Here is an 18873-nt window from a genome sequence, read left to right on the forward strand (position 1 = left end):
GAGGTTGCGTCACTTGAATGAGGCCAGTGAAAACTAGGTGTTTATACATGCAACTACCGTGTCACTGCAGTATGCCATTATCTGTGGCGTCACCTGAGTTGTGTGTGTGATCCTAACTTTAGCGTCATGCCAAAATAATGCACTTATTGTTCAACTAAGTGAATAAATACTTTGTAAAGTGACTAAATAAACAGTACAATAGTGATCTCATTCTGGGTTTCAGTAATTTCTTATAATCACTTATTTGTATGACGTTATACAGCGTGGTTTGAAGTGGCGAAACTGACTCGAAAAGTATATTAACTGAGAGAATGTAGTGGCTGAGGTTCCTATTACTGCAGAACAGTAATTATTTCAGTATCATCATAATAATTATTCTCTTTAGCTCTTGGGAGTATATATAACAATGAAGTGGAAATTAAAAAAAAAAAAAATTGTGCCTTTGGAGACACACAGCTACCCTTGACCCTAATTAAAATCCTATGTAAATTCAACAATGTTCGTATTGGGGCGACCACTAAGTAATGATTGTCCTGCACAATATTATAAAGTTTGGTTACTATATTAATTAACATGCCGGTACAAGAAGCGTTAATGTTTGCAGCACCTGTGTCCTGTCAGAACTTAGACTAACTCTAAATATGAAAACCAAGCAAAATTGTCGATGGTAAACACTTAAAAACTTTCCGATGTATTTTTTGGAAAAGAAATTTGCGCCATTTTCGAGTCAGTTACATAGAATGGTCAATTTTAAGATTTATTGTTGCACTCGAGAATGACCATAAAGGCGACACCATAATAATGTAGAATAAATGAATACAAATCTATAGTGAAATGGCGGAATTTCTTTCAAGAAGTTCAACATGAGTGTGGTCCTCCACGAAAGAAAATCATCCGGTCTACCTTCAGTGTATTGAAGATATCAACCAGTACTACATATAAAAATTTAGAAATAGAGCTCGTAATAACACGATACGCGTTTTGCAGTGACGATAATGCGTCTAAAGTCATCAGATAGCGCTATGTTACTTGTAATTTAATGCGATCTGCCTCTGAATCTGGCATGTGTGTTTTAGCCTTTTTTATAGACTCATAAAGGTAGCTCAAAAGGAATTCAAATTTGTGTTTACTTCGAAGGAAACTTGGCCTTGACAAGTGACTCATTCATTAGTGTATTGGTTGGCCCTAAACGATTCCTACGAGCTACCCATTTCTGTACCCAACATTTGTGGATCCGTATTCTCTTTGTCAACGTGACTACAAGGTTTTGGATAAAAGCTGTGCAACTCCGATCGAATAACTTCACTAATTCACTTATCGCCCTCTTCTAAGTTGTGAAGAAGCATTTACATCTTTCGCTTGTGGAGCCACTAACTTGCGTGTAAGAATACTGGTGTTAATTCATGCCTGTGGAAACCCGACTTTTTAGCAACTGTGTTTTAACTGGTGTTGTGATAGTAGGGTGTTTCCATAAGTTGACTTGCGCGAGTGGCCGTGGCGATATGCACGTACAAGTAATTCATGCCTGTGGTGGCCCGACTTTTAGCCACGCAAGTGATACGTGCGCAGTGCACTTCAATGTAAACAAATAGTATAGCACCTGCCTCGTGTGCGATTTGCCCGCTACAGACTGTGTTTTCAAATGCTATAGAGAATGATGAACTTACTGACAGTGGAAAAGAGTGTGTTTAACATTCAGAAAGCGTATGTCCCTGCAGAATTATTACAAGAGAAGTGGCAAGTTGGACAACACGCCTTTATTAAAGTGTCGAATAATTGGAAAACCGTTTGTAAAATATATCCTAGGCATAATCTCCATCGCTCTTTCGTCCAAGTGGATACCAGCGTCGTAAAATGTTGTGGAGATTTTCCAGAATCACCTGACTGCGTGATTCCGCCTATTGCTTCCGTAGTGGAGAACAGTGTGATAGAGGTGGAGCAATTGGAGTTTGTGGACAGCCCAGTTGCTTTCAAATCACTGAACGTTACTGTCATTTTTGACAGTGTTACGCAGCTGAAGCTATGGAAGAAAAACAGAAATGTGTTAATTTCTCAGCTCAGAGCCATGCTACGCTTGTATGTGTTTACAGATTGCTGCCTAATATCTTTTCGTAACTTAAAACAAATCCATAGAAGTGGAATACATTGCGTGTTTGTAAGGGATATTCATCCATCCAATAAAAACTCGTGCGGAAGAATCAATTCGGCAACGAAGATTTCTGTTAGTAGTTTTCTTAGTAAGGTCAGATTTGAACAGTTACAGGATAAACATACAGCTCCAGCAATAGGTGGGTTAGATGAAGCTTGCGCAAAATTGATAGACATTATAGAGCAGAGTAAAGAAGCTAGAGAAAAACCACGACTCAAGCTAAGGCACTATGAGCAAGTAAGTATAAAAGACAAGTTCGTTTATTCCTTTGAACTTTATGCACACTCATTAAATGTTAGGTTTGGACTGTATGCATTTGACAGTCGCCCAGTTTTTTTTTTTTTTTTTTTGCTAACACCGGAGAATATTCAAACTAATCACCTCCATGATAAACCCAGGTAGACAACGAAAAAATGTCGTAGAAAGAATTCGTCTTTCAAGGAAAATTGTTAGTAAAAACTGAATTTCTGTATTTTATTGTAGGGATCATGTAATATTTGCACAATCACTGGAACATACCTACAGTGAATAGGCCTGTGCATTGACTGAATAGTGTCTAATTTTGCTGTCTGTAAGTTGTTGATTGTAAACAACTATTAGAGAATAGTAATTAGGAGAGTCTATTTTACTTGAAGTGATTCAGGAAAATCAAACTCTCCTTGTCTACATGTTAATAGGCCACTTCAGTTTTCATTACAGAAACAGTGCTAGTTAACTATTGTTCATGATGAGGAAAAGTCCAGTTAAACAGGTCTTAGGTAAAGCTACAAAGAGAAGTATGAGGAAAACATCTTAACATGAGCCTGAAAATGTATGTTTCATCACTAGGATGTTCTAAATCAGGTAACATGTTGTTGAAAATGCAAGCTGAAGTTAATTGCTGCAGCTGTTCCTGTTAATCATGTGCATGTTGAAATAAAGCCTGTAGGAGAGCAGACTTAATATGGAATCCTATTTTATTATAAGGAATTTGTGGTAAATACCAAACCTGTGAGCATTATACATTCTGTCTGCTGTATTTTATTTTTTTGTATGATCCAGTAAACATCCCGAAAGCTATAATATGATGTGTATTACTGATTTAACTTATTTATTATAACAGTAGTGTAATGTTTCTGAAATTGTCTCATGGAAAATTTTGTTGTAGGTGCTTTTGGCTGGCCCCCCAGGTTGTGGTAAAAAGAGTCTGGTTAGGCATGTGTGTGCACGTACTGATGCTGTTATGATCAGTATCAATGCACTGGACATTTGTCAGTCTGTTTCAAATACTCCATCTTCAGTATTGAATCGTGCATTTAAAGAATCATCTGACCTAACGTATGAAGGTGAGTGAGTGTGTTTTTCCTCCTCTCTATCATTGGTTATTGAATGCAAGTTAAGTGAATGGAAGCTAGGTTTTCAAAACTCTTCAGATTGAAGGAAATGCAACTTTTTGTCTTTGCTTACCTAAAATTAAAACAAATGCTAATAAGATGCCAGTAAGTAAAAAAATAAGAATGTTATCATGTAAAAAAATATAGGCCTAACTTCATTTCATTTGCATATTCATTTCAGGAAACTAATTTTAAATTCTGATTTGAAAATCAGGGAGAAGCCTTGCAAGAAGGCAGGTAGATAAAATGAATGCTTTTACAGGTTTGGCACAAAATTACTCAGCAGTCAGTTGTGAAATGGTAGTCTTCCCCAGTCCACTGCCAGAAAAGACCAATTTTTGAAATTCAGCCTCATCCATCACTAGGGCTTTGACTATCTTTTGCCATGCCCTGAGATGGATATCGTACCCAATGTCAGACATCATCCAAAATAGTGATCCATTGCCTGCCCAACATACAGAACGTTCTTGTCCATCCCTTTTCCAATCCTGCTTCCATTCCTGCACCTCATGGGTAATTCCCTTCTGATACTCAGGTGCAAGGCCTGTCCCATACACCCACCCACCACCTCCTACCACAGTCCACTCGCTTGCATTTCCTACATTATAAAGGGCTAGGACACATGTGAAAGCAGACAGATTATATATCAGCTGTACTGCAGTTACTGCAGCTTTGTTTGAGCATGACAAGTAGCCAACTGTCTATTCACATGAATGGCCGCTGCCAATCACAAACTTGACCATTCAGTTTCTAAACATGCTGTGCACCACAACACAAATTGATTTCAACTAGTTTCTCTGAATTATGCAGTTGGGAATTCTGGGTCCAACGTATTCTGCACTGCCGCATTCCTCCTGGCCTAAACATGAGCTAACTTGCTTTGTAATACCTCACATGACCTTTCCCTGTCTCTCTTCTGTGTGGACCACTCTTTTCTCATCCAGATCATGTGCTGCCTTCCCTACCACTTTTCTTCCCCTCCACTTCTCCCCACTCCCTCAATCTCTCCCCACTCCCTCAATCTCTCCCCACTCCCTCAATCTCTCCCCACTCCCTCAATCTCTCCCCACTCCCTCAATCTCTCCCCACTCCCTCTCCTCCTCCTCCCCATCTTTATCTCATATATGCTCTACCCTCTGAACTCCTTTCGTCTTGTTGTGTAGCTTCTGAGTTACCTGTTGAAAAATTTACCTGAAACTATTTTGCTACCCCTTTCTCACCTTGTGGATCCTTTCCTACCCCTCCCCGTCTACATCTGCCCAGGTGACAACTCTCAGTAACTGAAAAACAAGTATGGAATGTGTGCTAATTTGAAGCTTCTTGGCAGATTAAAACTGTGCCAGACAGGGATTCATACTTGGGCCCTATGAAGGAGGGTTATGAGTTGTGCTTGGATAGTGCATTTGGTAGAGCTCTTGCCCATGAAAAGCTAAGGTCCAAGTTTCAAGTGCCAGTTTGGTGCACAGTTTTAATCTGCCAGGAAGTTTGAAATGACAGATGCTACTTTGCAGTGTACGATGTACTAAGATTGCTTCCTGTTATTCCAGTTGAATATGGAATGTAAGAAGAATGATTGCTTAATTACCTCTGTGTGTACTGCAGTTAGTCCATTCTTATCTTCACAATCTCTATGGGACTGAATTACATTAGGATGTAGTGCATGTCATCGCTAAACACTGTTTTCTGAAAGCTTATAAATAGCTTTCTTCAGATAGTTTACGTCTATCTACAGGCGTCTGCCAATTCAGGTTTTTTAGAATTTCCATGACATTCTTCCATGAGCAACAAACCAATGACCACTCATGGTGCTCTTCTTTTTATATTTTCAATGTCTCTTCTTTGTCCTGGTTGGTATGGGTCCCACACTCTTGAGCAATATTCTAGGATGTCATTGATCATGTGAAACCCAGCACACAGTTTTCTCAGTGGCATAATGAAGGCTTTCGATCAAGGCAGTCAGATTGATGCCAAATTTCTTGATTTCTGAAAAACGTTTGACTCTGTACCACCTCTGTGCTTCTTGTCAAAAGTACAATTGTATGGTGTGTCAAGTGAAATTTGTGACTGTGTTATGGAATTTTTGGTAGGGAGAATACAGCAGGTTATCTTAGATGTAGAGTCATCGTCAGATGTAGAAGTAACTTCGGTTGTGTTGGAACCCGTGCTGTTCATTTTGTATATCAATGACCTTGCGGACAGTGTTAATAGTAAACTCAACCTTTTTGCAGGTGATGCAGTTACCTATAATGAAGTACTGTTGGAGAAAAGCTGCAGATATATTCAGTCAGATCGTGATAAGGTACCAAAGTGGCAGAAAGACGGCAACTTGCTTTAACTGTTCAGAAATGTAAAATTTTCACAGAACAAAAAATCTTAGTATCTTATATCAATTAGTCACTGTTGGAATCGGCCAACTCATACATATACTCGGTTGTAACACTTGTACGGGTATGAAATGGAATGATCACTTAGGTTGTCAGTCATTAGTAAAGCAGGCAGTAGACTTGGGTTCATTGATAGAATACTGGGGAAATGCAATCAGTTTACAAAGGAGATTACTTAAAAATCATTCGTGTGCCCACTCTAGACTACTGCTAGTGTATGTGGGAGCCATAACAAATAGGACTAATGGGGATATCAATCACATACAGAGAGTGGTAGCACAAATGGTCACAAGTTTGTTTGATCCAATAGAAGAGAGTCACAGATATACTGAAGGAACTGAACTAGAAGACTCTTGAACATATACACAGACATAAACTATCCCTACTTATAAAGTTTCAAGAATCAGCTTCAAATGATGACTCTAGGTATATACAACAACTTGCTATGTACCATTCACATAGGGATAATGAGGACAAGATTATATTAATTATAGCGCTCACAGAGGCATTTAAACAATCATTCTTCCCGCACTCATACGTAAATGGAGAGGGAAGAAACCCTACAAACTGCTACAATGGGACATACTCTCTGCCACGCACTTCATAATGGCTTCGAGTATAGGTATGGATGTAGCTGTAGATATGTATATGTGTAGTGTGAGTGATTTGTAAGCAATCTTCTTTTCTTTGGAGACTGACTGTATTTCCCCAGTATTCTACCAATAAATCAGTCTTATGGCTGAGCCTACCAGTATGTGATCATTCCACTCATGCTCTACAAAGTGTTACACCCAGGTATTTGTATGAGTTGACTGACTGACTTTGTCTCACTGATATTGTATCATTTTTCTGAAGTGTACAATTTTACATTTCTGAACATTTAAAGTAAGTTTCCAATCTTTCTGCCACTTTGAAATTCTTATCTACATAAGTTACTCTGCAGTTCACACTTAAATTCCTGGCAGAGAGTTCATTTAACCACATTCAGGCTATTTCCCTACCTTTCCACTCTCTCATAGCGGGTGGGAAAAAAGAACACTTAAATCTTTGCACACTAGCGCTGATTTCTCTTATTTTATTACGATGATCATGCCTTCCTGTTTAGGTTGGAGTCATTAAGTATTGTCACTTTCACAGGAGAAAGTTGGTGATTGAAATTTTGTGAAAAGATCTTGCCACAATGAAAAAGCCTTTGTCTTAATGATTGCCACCACAGCTTGCTTATCATATTTGTGATGCTCTCTCCTCTATTTTGTGGTAATACAAAATGAGCTGACCTCCTTTGTACTTTCCAGTGTCGTCTATCGATCCCATCTGCTAAGGATCCCACACAGCATAGCAATAATCCAGGAGGAGGAGGACAAGTAGTGTAGGAAGTCTCTTTAGAAGGACTTGTTGTATCTCCTAAGTGTTCTGCCAATAAATCAATCTTTGGTTAGCTTGCCATCCCCCACCCCGCCCCAACAATATCCATGTGATCATTCCAGTTTTAGTTGTTCATAATTGTAATTCCTAGCCATTAGATTTGTTGGTTTATTGTGTCACGAAATTACATATTCCATGTAATATTTCGTGGATGACCTCTCACTTTTCATCTTTTCATTGTTTGGAGTCAGTTGCCACTTTTTGCACCATAGAGACATTGTGTCTGTCATTTTGCTATTGGTTTTGAACTTCTAATTACTTTGACTATATGGTGAATGGCAGAATCATCTGCAATCATTGTAAGAGAGTTGCGCAGACTGTCACCTAAATTGTTTACATAGATTAGAAATAGCAGAGGGTCTATAACACTTCCTTTGGGAATGACACACACTAATTCAGTTTTACTAGGTGACTGTATCAGTTGCTATGAACGGAGACATTTCCAATAGAAACTCACAGATACAGTCGTACAACTCAGATGGTACTCTGCAGGTGTGTAATTTGGTCAGAGGTCTCTCCTGAAGAATGATATCAAAAGCTTTCTGGAAATCTAGAAATATGGAATCCATTTAGGACCCCTGTTGACAGCCCACTTTACTTTGTGTGAATGTAGAGCTAGGCTGTGTTTCACAAGAATGATGTTTTCTGAATTTGTGCTGATAGTGTCAATAGACCGTTTTCTTTGAGGTAATTCATAATGGTCGAATGCAGTATGTGTTCCAGAATTCTGCTGCAAATTGACACCAGTGATTTAGATCTGTAACTTGTGGGGTTACTCCTATTTCCTTTTTGAGTATTGGTGTGACCTATGCAATTGTCCAGTTTTCAGGCACATTCTTTCGTCAAGTGAGTAATTATATGTGATTACTAAGTATGAAGCTATTGTCTCAGCATTTTCTGACAGCATGCTAATTGGTATGCAATCTAGACCAGCAGACTTGCTTTATTAAATGATTTAAGTTGCTTCGCTACACTGAGGATGTCATTTTGGCAGCTGTTGTTGGTTAGAATTCTGGCATATTTACTTCTTCTTTAGCAAAGGAATTTTGGAAAATTGTGTTCAGTAATTCTATTTTAGAGGCAGTGTGAAGGTATTGATTGTGTCTTGCTTCTGCTGTATTTTGCATATGACCAGAATCTCTCTGGATTTCTGCCCAGTTTGGACACAGAGTTTCATTGTAAAAGTTATTAAAAGCATTTGCATTAAAGTCTGTGCTAAGTTTCGAGATTCAGTAAAACATTGCCAACTTCGAAGATTTTGCATTCTTTTCAATTTGGCATGCTTTTTTTTCATTGCTCCCGCAACGGTGTTCTGACGTTATTTGTGTACCATGGTGGATCAGTACCAGACTTATTAATTTATGTGGAATAAATCTCTCAATTGCTGCTGATAGTATTTCTTTGAATTTAAGCCATATCCGCTCTAAATTTATATCCTTAATTTGGATGGAGTGGAAAGAGAGTTTCAGAAGGACGTCAAGCAGAATTTTTATCTGCTACCTTAAATAGATATATTTTGTTTATGTAATTCTGACAATTTGTTGGAGAAAGAGCAACAACTTACATTTAAATCTCTTACAGTTGCATCTAGTTCATAGTGGTGACTAGTTTCAAACCAAAGTTGGACTGAAAGTGTTATCAAAGCAAAATCCCAGTGATGTACTTGGGTAACATCCAAACAACACATAGTCCTTAAATAAACATGGAGTGATCTTATTACAGGCATAATACATTCAACAGAGTGCAAATGAGTGTTCAATCTGTTGACTGTGTCACACAGGTAATAAGAGACTCCATATCTGTTTGTAGGACTGTGTGTTGTGTGACATTACCAAAGTATATCAGTGAGATTTTGCTGTGACAAGCAGTTTTAGTGTGGGTCTGGTTTGAAAATGAATGGCTTTGTTCGAAACTTGTCACCCGTATAAATTGCATGCAACTACGTCAACCCCACTCTCTGCCCCTTTCAGCTCTTTTGTAAGTACTTGCCTGAGCACCAGTGGCCCTCAGCCCTTGCGGTGCTATTTCCCTTTCTGTGCTGCAAGTCTGTCTTTCTATTATTCTGTTTTGATTACTTTTCCATTGGACGCTCTTCTTGGTGTCATTTGTGCTTGGATCTGGTTTGTGTTTTGGACATAAGTTTTCTTACCTTCCAGCCCTCTATACCTTTTCATTTTAATTATATGGTCCCGTTATCAAGTCTGACTTGGTACTTCATTCCTAAATTTTACATAAGTCCGTACAATGCAGGGAAGCTTGTCCATTGTGGCCTGTGTTCCACATTTGTGGTATTCTCTCTTTGCATCCTTCTTTTTGAAAAGGTGCTACATCGAAAATCCAGCAGGGTAGCCATTTCATTGTGAGGGTGAGGGGAAGGTACCTGTGCAATGGTTACCATGATGACCTGTGTGACACTGATCATTTTCTATTCGTTTTGACCCTCCTTTGGCATTACTTGCCTGTGTGTCCACTCAGATGGGCTCTCTCCAAAGCTGGTTGGGATGCTTTCATCATGCTATTGCCCTTCACATCATGCCACATGGCGGTATTGATGCAGTTGACCAGAGTGCAACTGCAGCCACTCTCTTGGCAGCTGACTTGGTGATCCCCTCTTCCTTGGTCCCACAAGATTAGTGTGCTGACTTTTTGTCAGGGTGCTAATTACCATGATGTCAGACACTCCTCACCTCAAACTATCACGTTGAGTGGTACCTCTTGGGGAGCTGACTGGACTGTCCTCCTCCACCTCTATCGATCTCTTGTCTGCTCCAAGTTGGATTATGGATGCATTGTCTACTCCTCTGCACGGCCATCTATCTTACGCCATCTTAATACAATCCACCATTTGGGGATCCGTCTCGCCACTGGTGCCTTCTGTACTAGCCCAGTTGAGAGTCTATATGCAGAAGCCGGTGAACTACCTCTGTCATATGGGCGCGACATCCGACTCAGTAGGTATGTGTGTCGGCTTTCTTCCATGCCAGGCCACCCAACCTTTGACCCTTTTTTTTTTTTTTACGACATTCTTGACTGCCAATATGAGATGTACGTTTCTTCTCTGCGGCCTCCCGGCGTCCGCTTTTGTCACATGCTTCAGCAGCTGCCACTTTCCGAATTGCGGAGAGCCCTTAACCACCTTGACTTCAGGCACAGGTTTGTTTTCATTTTGACCTCAGTTCTGAAGGATTCAACACCCGAGCTGGCCTATCGCCGCAAAAATTCTCTTACAACTTGCCGAAAGCATATTTTTGTACACTGAAGGTTCCAAGTCTGCCCACGGTGTTGGCTGTGCTTTTGTCATCAGGGATGATAAGTTTCAATACCGGCTTCTCAACCAGTGCACAATTTTTACAGCAGAGCTTTTCGCCCTTTATCAGGCTGTTCACTATGTCCGGAGGCACCAGCTCACTTTCTGTGTGATCTGCTCCGACTCCCTCCAGATCCAGTCCACCCCATCGTTCAATGGATCCAGAACTGCCTCCATTTGTTCCCAAAAGGGGCAGCCCAAGTGATGTTCATGTAGGTTCTTGGTCATGTTGGTGTGCCTCAGAATGATGCTGCTGCTGCTGCTGCAGCCAAGGCCGCAGTCCATCTCGGTCGGCCCACCTCTTACTCTGGTCCCTCATAAGATATTCGTAATTTTCTCTATCAGCGTATCACGTCACTATGGCATGACCATTGGCGCTCCCTTCATGGGAACAGACTCAGATAAGTCAAACCTCTCCCAGCTGTTTCGCCGTGAGGAAATAATGTTAGCTCGGTTGTGAATAGGGCACTGTTGCTTTAGTCACCACCACTTGTTGAGCAGTGACCCTGCACCGAGCTGTCTATTCTGTAGCTAGCCATTTCCTGATCCTCTGCCCCTATTTTAGCCACTTACGCCTCAGGGTCGGGCTGCCGCCTGCTTTGCCGGACATTTTAGCAGATGACGTGCGAGCTGTGCCTCGCGTTTTAAGTTTTTTACAAAGCAGTAATTTGACAAAAGAGATTTCATTTCTACCTGATGACTCCGGTGTCTAGTTGACATCTTTCAGATACTCTTCCGTAACGTCGTACATTTTAGATTTGTCTTTCCTTTCTGTATTGGACATCGAAACGGTTTTTTACCCTCATGGTCCCAGCATTCTATGGTTCTATACTGGATGCTTATGACCTTAGATGTTTTGCTCCCTAAACCCACATAAAAAACAACAAAAAACCATCACCACCATCCTCTTCCTTGGGATCCCCCACTGGTAGACAGTATCTCGGTGGACCACCAAAATAACTTTTACCATTAGAGATTGCAGATGGGTGGGCTCTCTAACGCCATAAGTGACATCTGTCGATGGAGCACCTCATTGCCTTTAAATGGCTTTGTGCCGTGGACCACCATCTCATAAAATGACTTGCTACCATTGCACCATGTGCTCTTTCTTCATAGGTTGGGGCCAAGATTCGATCTGTCTATGAACACCAGTACTCCAGGGTTGTACCTGGTACCTCTGTGAATGTTGATGTCTACATTGAAACAGATGCTATTGCCAAACATTCTGCATTTCATTATGCTCGAGCCCCTGCGTCTGAGAATTGTCATCCTGTGTTTTGTCCCTCAGACAGTGGCAGAGTGACTTTCTTTACCATTTACTACATGTCACCTGGAATCTTAGAATGCTCCATTCAGTGAATGGGAATTCCTCATTGTTCTAGCACTCTGGCCTGACATGGCTCCAGGGCCAGACTGACCACGTTCACAGCCAAATGCTCAAAACAGTTATCAGTGGATTGCCAATGTCATATCCTTGCTGCTCTCAAGTAGCAAGGGTGAGTTCCCGTCCCAGTGGCAAGAACATGTGATTGTCCCAGTACTGAAAGCGGGTATACACCCCTTCAAACTGGTCAGCTATTGCTCAGTTAGCCTCAGTAATGTTGTCTGCAGGTTGCTTGAACATAAGGTGAGCTGATGGCTGTGTTGGTAACTTTAATCTCAAGGTCTTTTGGCTGTATTGGGGCAGTTTTCGCCAAGGCCATTCTACTGCTGACAATTCAGTCTGCCTGGAGTCTGCTGTTTGGTCAGCTATTGCTCACCTTCAACATCGCATTGCTGTCTTCTTTGATTTGTGTAGGATGTGAGACACCATATGCTGTCACCATGTTTTTGCTACCCTGCATGAGTGGAGTCTGCCGGGCCAAGTTCCGATTTTAATCCAGAACTTCTTGTCTCGCTGTCTTCCTGAGTTTAACTTGGTGTTTCCTACAGCAGTACTTTTGTACAGGAGAATTTGGTCCCACAGCACTCTGTAATGAGTGTGCCTCTTTTTCTAGTGTTCATCATTGGTCTAGCTGCAGCTGTGGTATCTGCAGTTTTATCCTCCCTGTATGCTGACAACTTTTGCATCTATTATTGTTCCTCAACACGCAACACCAACTGCAGGGTACCATACAAAAGTTGCTCTGCCCATAGCTTCTGGTTTTCTGCCACCAAGACTTGTTGTGCACTTCTGTCGCCATTGTACTGTCCATACCCAGCCAGAACGCTACCTCAGGGACAAAATGCTCAGGGTGGTGGAGTCTTATTGTTTTTTGGGATTGGCCTTCAATGCCCAGTTGACATGTCTACCCTATCTATGGCAACTTAAGCAGTCATGCTGGTCATACTTTAATACTCTTCTCCCTTTCTCAGTAACACCAGCTGGGGTGCAGACCACTCTACACTTTTGTGGCTCTACAAAATTTTGAACCTGTCACAACCTGATTATGGGAACCTGGATAATGGCTGTGCTGGACCCAAATACGCTGTTGTGGGGATGGACTTGTAACAGGTGTCTTTCGGATTAGCCCCATGTACTTATGGAGGCTGGCATCCCTCCCGTACATATTAGGCTCAAACAACTGCTGCTCAACTGTGCAACACAAACTCAATGCTCCTCTGAGCATCCTTTTAGCTGGTAGAAAGATCTAGATTCCATGATAGAGGCCAAGGCCTGGAGTCACAATCGCAGGTGGTATACATAGTCTCTGCTCTGAACTCCATCTTTCTCACTGTCGCTTCGTGTCGGGGAGAAATCGTGTGCCTCCATGTCATTGGATCTGCTTTGACCTCTCCTTTAGACTGAAAGACTCAGTAGACCCTACGGATTTTTGCGGCCTGTTTCTGGAAATCTTTGACACATTTCTAAGTTCAGACATGGTATACACTGATGACTACTGCCGACGGATGAACTGGATTTGCTTATACACATGAAAGGTGGACCGAACTACGCTCCCTGTCAAACGGATGCATTGTATTGACTGCAGAATTGGTAGCCATCGGCTACTTTTGTTCTTGCACTGGTGAGTCATTCTTACTTGATAGTGATTCCTTGAGTAATCTCCAGGCTGTCGGCCAGTGCTACTCTCGAAATGCATTAATTGTGATTTTCCAGGATCTTCCGTATGACCACCATGTTGGACGGATGGTCATCTTTGTATGGACCCCTGGTCACATTGGGATCCCAGGGAATGAACATACTGATCTGTTTGCCATGTTGGCTACCATGATGCTGACTTTGGTGAAGAAGGAAATGGACCTTCAGTCGACTCAACGCCGATAATTGTTGGTTTCTCTAAATAAACTGCAAAAAATAAGAGACCATGACCATGTGGCAGTCCTTCCTTTGTTCTCACAGGAACGTACTGTCCGTTGCGCATTGTCCACACTTGCACAGTTGGCTGATTGACAGCCACATCATCTAGTGTGAGGATACACCCCTCCTCCTCCCCCCTTCAGTGTGGTGTTTGTCTCACGGTGGCCCACATCCTATTTGACTGCCCTAATTTGTCCACCCTATGGCAAAACCTTAAGCTTGCTGATACGCTACCTCTGGTGCTGGCGGATGATGCCAAAGTGGCTGATTTGGTTTTATGTTGCTCCTTTTTTTTTTTTTTTTTTTTTTTTTTTTTTTTTTTTTTTTTTTTTTTTTTTTTCCCCCCTTACTCATTGTGATGTAGGACACATCAGCCTAATTGGCCAATTGAGAGATTGGAGGGCTCCCCATCACATGCTCTGACGTTAGGGGCCCATGGCTGCCCTTGCTCGGTGGTCCAGCCTGGCTCCTGCCCTTCCCAAGTTTTTAATTCTTCTTCTTCTTTTATATTTGTCATTGCTTGATAGACTCGTTGTCATTGTACCCTTTCCTGATGTTTTATCCTGTCTGTGTGTAGTTTGTTTTCTTATGGTAATGGAGGGTTTGGAAGTGCCAGTTGGATGCAGCAGGTGTCTCCGGACGCATAACATGTTCAGGGGGCTGCCAGCTGCTTTCGGGTGGGGCAACTCTTCCACTCCCATCTTCATCCTTTTGTCCCTCATTCACTTCAACGTGCTTCTGTGTCTCAGGCTTCTTGTTTCTCGGATACAGTCGAGTCCTTTGGAATTTGCCTTCAGTGTACTTTCTCTCTGGGGACTACTCCCTGTCTGACTCCCAAAGGATTAAGGGGCCGATGACCTTGTAGTTAGGTCTCTTTAACCCCATCAGTCCATCCATCCATGACAGAAATTTAAATAAAGTGGTGTATTTTGTGTTTATTTTTGTTGGATTTGGAAGTTCATGGCATTCAGTCTTGTTGCAGTGACCTTGAGGTCACTAATCCCTGTATGTCACAATGCTCCCTATTTGCTTAAGATTATTTTTTAGCAAGAGGTCAAGTAAGTTTTCAAAACAGTTTACACTTTGAGTGGTCTCATAAGTAATTGTTCATAATTTTTGGAGAATGCATTTAGTAATATTTAAAATGATATTTTACGCGTACCACTGATTTTAAACGTGTATTTTCAGCAGTGTATTGAGGCTACATTGATATCTCCACAAACTGTAATTTATTGTGTGAGTGGGATACTTCTTTGAAATGAGTTAAGGTTTCTTTGAACTGTTCACCAACTGAATCATCTGAGTCAGGTGTCAGTAATAGAAACTAATTAATAATTTATTCCGGTTGTCAAGTATAGTCTGTTCCTCTACCAGCTCACAAGAACTACATAATTCAGTTTTACTATTAGGTAAACAACTTCGAACCAACAAACATTCCACCACCATCGGTATTTAGCACTAGAGCCACCAGATTTTCCGAGCTCCCTAGGACCACTGCTGAGACAAAAATGTCCCTTCACAAGTCAATGTGTTTTAAGTCTTTTTTAGTTGTAGGGGATGAGTTTTTCTGTAACAGATAGTTACTCTAATTGTCTGTTATTTTGTTTTAATTCTAAACATTGGATATTTTCTTATTTTTGTGTCTGAATCAGTTTAAATATGCAAAAACTAGAAATCTGTGTATAATAGAGGATATCTTGTGTTTTTATAGAAATACATCCAAGCCAAAAATACAAGTATTGTCTAAAAGTAAGCAGGAACAGGTAACATAGATTTCCATACTTTGATACTGTTGTACAGTTTGATACACAATATGTAAAGATAACCTTTACCACCTGAGTAAGTAAATATGTTCTGTTTAGATACCTACTGATCAGTGTTGTCTGTAGAGTGAGCGTTGTGATTTAGACAGGGGAAACTGTATCAACATGTTTCTTACAAACTACTTTGTCATGCGCAGTACATTTATATAAAACTTTTCCCATCTTTCTATGATTTTCACACCTAGCAAGTGACTTCCACCTGCATCTGATGATTCACTGTGGTTAGTTACAGCTGTGACATAGAGGTATGCTGCGAGCTTGAGAAGGAAATACTCTTTTGGTATTTTGATGTTTGAAGTTTCATTGTTGATTACCTGATCATTGATGCCTGCTAAATCTAGAATGTTTTAGAAAGTATGAATAGGCCACCTTCTTCCACCAGAATACTTGCAGACCCTCTGTTCAAAGACATTTACTCCGTATGTAGTTTCAATGTAACATGTCACTGTATCAGCTTTTAACTCCTCAGTCCCAACAGAATACCTGTGTGGGAAGAAATGAGAATTATTACATTCTTTTCTGTCTTTCATTGATACAGTTTGAGGATTATACAGACATTTTTGAAAGATAACAGCCTTGCATAGGTTCTCGTCATGGACTTAAGTCCATCCCTCCATTATTTTTTATTTTTTTATACCCCCCCCCCCCCCTCACATGTAGTACTAGTGAAAGCTGAAGTAGTTGTCATATTGAGAATTGCTGCTTCCTTTATTTGGATATGATCCTACAAGTTTATTCACTACGAAATGACTAAGAAATTTCTCCACCAGGATTAGTTTCATTTTTACGTAGATACGGGAAAGAATTTACCATATACTTGCAATCTTTATCGACAGCCATCCCATACTTGTTAGGTTTTCAAGCCATGAAATGACTGGTCCAACATCTATAACTGGAAGGCAACTACTGCTCGTCAACACAAATATACGAAGAAGGAATATGCATGCTTTGGCACTATGCTGCAACCTCGTGATTTGCCTGAAGTGATTACATGACGTCACACATTTTAAAAGTAATGGTAATGACCATTTATCACCTCCCAATTTTCCAAGGGCCAGTATTCAGTTCATGTTTGAATATGTTCAGTAACATATTCGCCAGTAAAGCAGAAATATGCCATCTGATGGATGTCTTATTTCTTACCTTTTATGTTGTTGAAAACAAAGATTCCAAGACTTACCAAGCGGGAAAGCGCCAGTAGACAGGCACAATAAAATGACACACAAACACACACACAAAATTACGAGCTTTCGCAACTGGCGGTTGCTTCGTCAGGAAAGAGGGAAGGAGAAGGAAAGATGAAAGGATGTGGGTTTTAAGGGAGAGGGTAAGGAGCCATTCCAATCCCGGGAGCAGGAAGACTTACCTTAGGGGGAAAAAAGGATAGGTGTATACTAGCGCGCGCCCGCCCGCGCGCGCACGCTCTCACACACACACACACACACACACACACACACACACACACACACACCCATCCATCCATACATACATATATACACAGACACAAGCAGACAAATTTAAAGCCAAAGAGTTTGGGCAGTGATGTCAGTCGAGGCAGAAGTGCAGAGGCAAAGATGATGTTGAATGACAGGTGAGGTATGAGTGGCGGCAACTTGAAATTAGCGGAGATTGAGGCCTGGTGGATAACGAGAAGAGAGGATATGTTGAAGGGCAAGTTCCCATCTCCGGAGTTCGGATAGGTTGGTGTTGATGGGAAGTATCCAGATAACCCGGACGGTGTAGCACTGTGCCAAGATGTGCTGGCCGTGCACCAAGACATGTTTAGCCACAGGGTGATCCTCATTACCAACAAACACTGTCTGCCTGTGTCCATTCATGCAAATGGACAGTTTGTGTTGTTGTACGCGCATGGAGATAAGAATCTTCCTTGCTGCCCTCTGATGCATTCGAGCTCCCTGCTGTACTTTGTTTTGTATTAGAATCAGAATAAGTCAATATATGCCAATGTCTTCTCCTTCAGATTCAACTTCTTCAATATTATTTTTCAAAGCTGACATTTGCTCAGCCATGAGACTGTGACAGCAGGTTATCTTACTTTATTTCAGTGTCTGTTCCTCTTACTTGTATAAAGTTCTGTTCTCTCAAAGACTCTGCACTTACAGTATCATACCTGCATTGCATCAGCAGGCGCAGTAAGGGGTGCCAACGACGAGTAGCAATCGGCAGCACTTAATTTACACAATTGGACAAAAATGTCCCATCAACAATTTGAGGTATTTATTATTTTTTCTTGAGGACTATGCATTTGATAGCATTGACTGTTATTTCAAAAAGTAACAGGCTAAGGAATATTAAAAGTCATGAACCCTTGTCCACTTCCTAAAGTGGTTAGAAAAGGGAAAGGGGCTAAAATTTTGCTATGGGACAAAAATGTCCCATCAGTGTTTTTAGTGTTGCCGCTTTTGTTGCATTTCCTGTGGGACAGGTTTTAGATACTGGCCAAAGCAGAGGTGACAGTAGATCTTGAACGACCATCTTGCAAGTGTGGACGGAGAAGGAACTCCACTTAATATTTACAAAAAAATGTTAATGTTGGCTTCAGTTTAGAATGGCACTTCCAAAACAGCGCTCACCATTTCCCCTGCGGAGCCTGCCTGTAACTCCTGTCACTATTGCTCTCGCCACGACTGCTCTGTCGATTTCACATCTACTGGCCACGTTATTTTGTGCACTCTTTAACCTATCCTTTCTGAACACTTTCAGGTCCTTTTGTAAAAATTTTTGGCTGAGCCTCTCTCTGCCTTTAGCCAGCTGTAGGTACCCATAATGATTTGATGACTAGTGGTTTCTATTAGCGCTTTGAGCTCTGGTTCTTCCCTGACATAGCTACGACAATTTATGACTGCAATACTGATTGTTGCTGTGTCTACCCTCATCTTGTGTTGGTCCTGCAGCCTAGGGGACTGAGGCTGAGACCTCCTAACCTAAAATAACTGCCCAGTCCATCCCACACAGCCCCTGCTACCTTTGTAGCCAACTCCTTTGTGTAGTGGATGCCAGACCTCTTAAGATGAACCCGCAACCTTACCAACCTATGGCACAAGTTGAGGAACCTGGAACCTACAGTCGCAGGACCAACCGAGCCTCTGTTTC

General features: G+C 41.2%; 1 protein-coding gene across 1 annotated transcript in view; it reads left to right on the plus strand.

Moving 5' to 3' along the window:
• Positions 1–1209: 1209 nt before the first annotated feature.
• The window catches only part of LOC126282470 (spermatogenesis-associated protein 5-like protein 1), a 95264-nt gene continuing 77600 nt past the window's right edge, over positions 1210–18873 (plus strand). The window contains exons 1-2 of the mRNA XM_049982130.1: positions 1210–2386; positions 3297–3474. Coding sequence (XP_049838087.1) covers positions 1655–2386; positions 3297–3474 — 910 coding nt within the window. The 5' untranslated portion in view covers positions 1210–1654. The remainder of the gene's footprint in view (positions 2387–3296; positions 3475–18873) is intronic.

Source organism: Schistocerca gregaria, chromosome 1, assembly GCF_023897955.1.
Source record: "Schistocerca gregaria isolate iqSchGreg1 chromosome 1, iqSchGreg1.2, whole genome shotgun sequence".
In the NCBI taxonomy this organism is placed as follows: domain Eukaryota; kingdom Metazoa; phylum Arthropoda; class Insecta; order Orthoptera; family Acrididae; genus Schistocerca; species Schistocerca gregaria.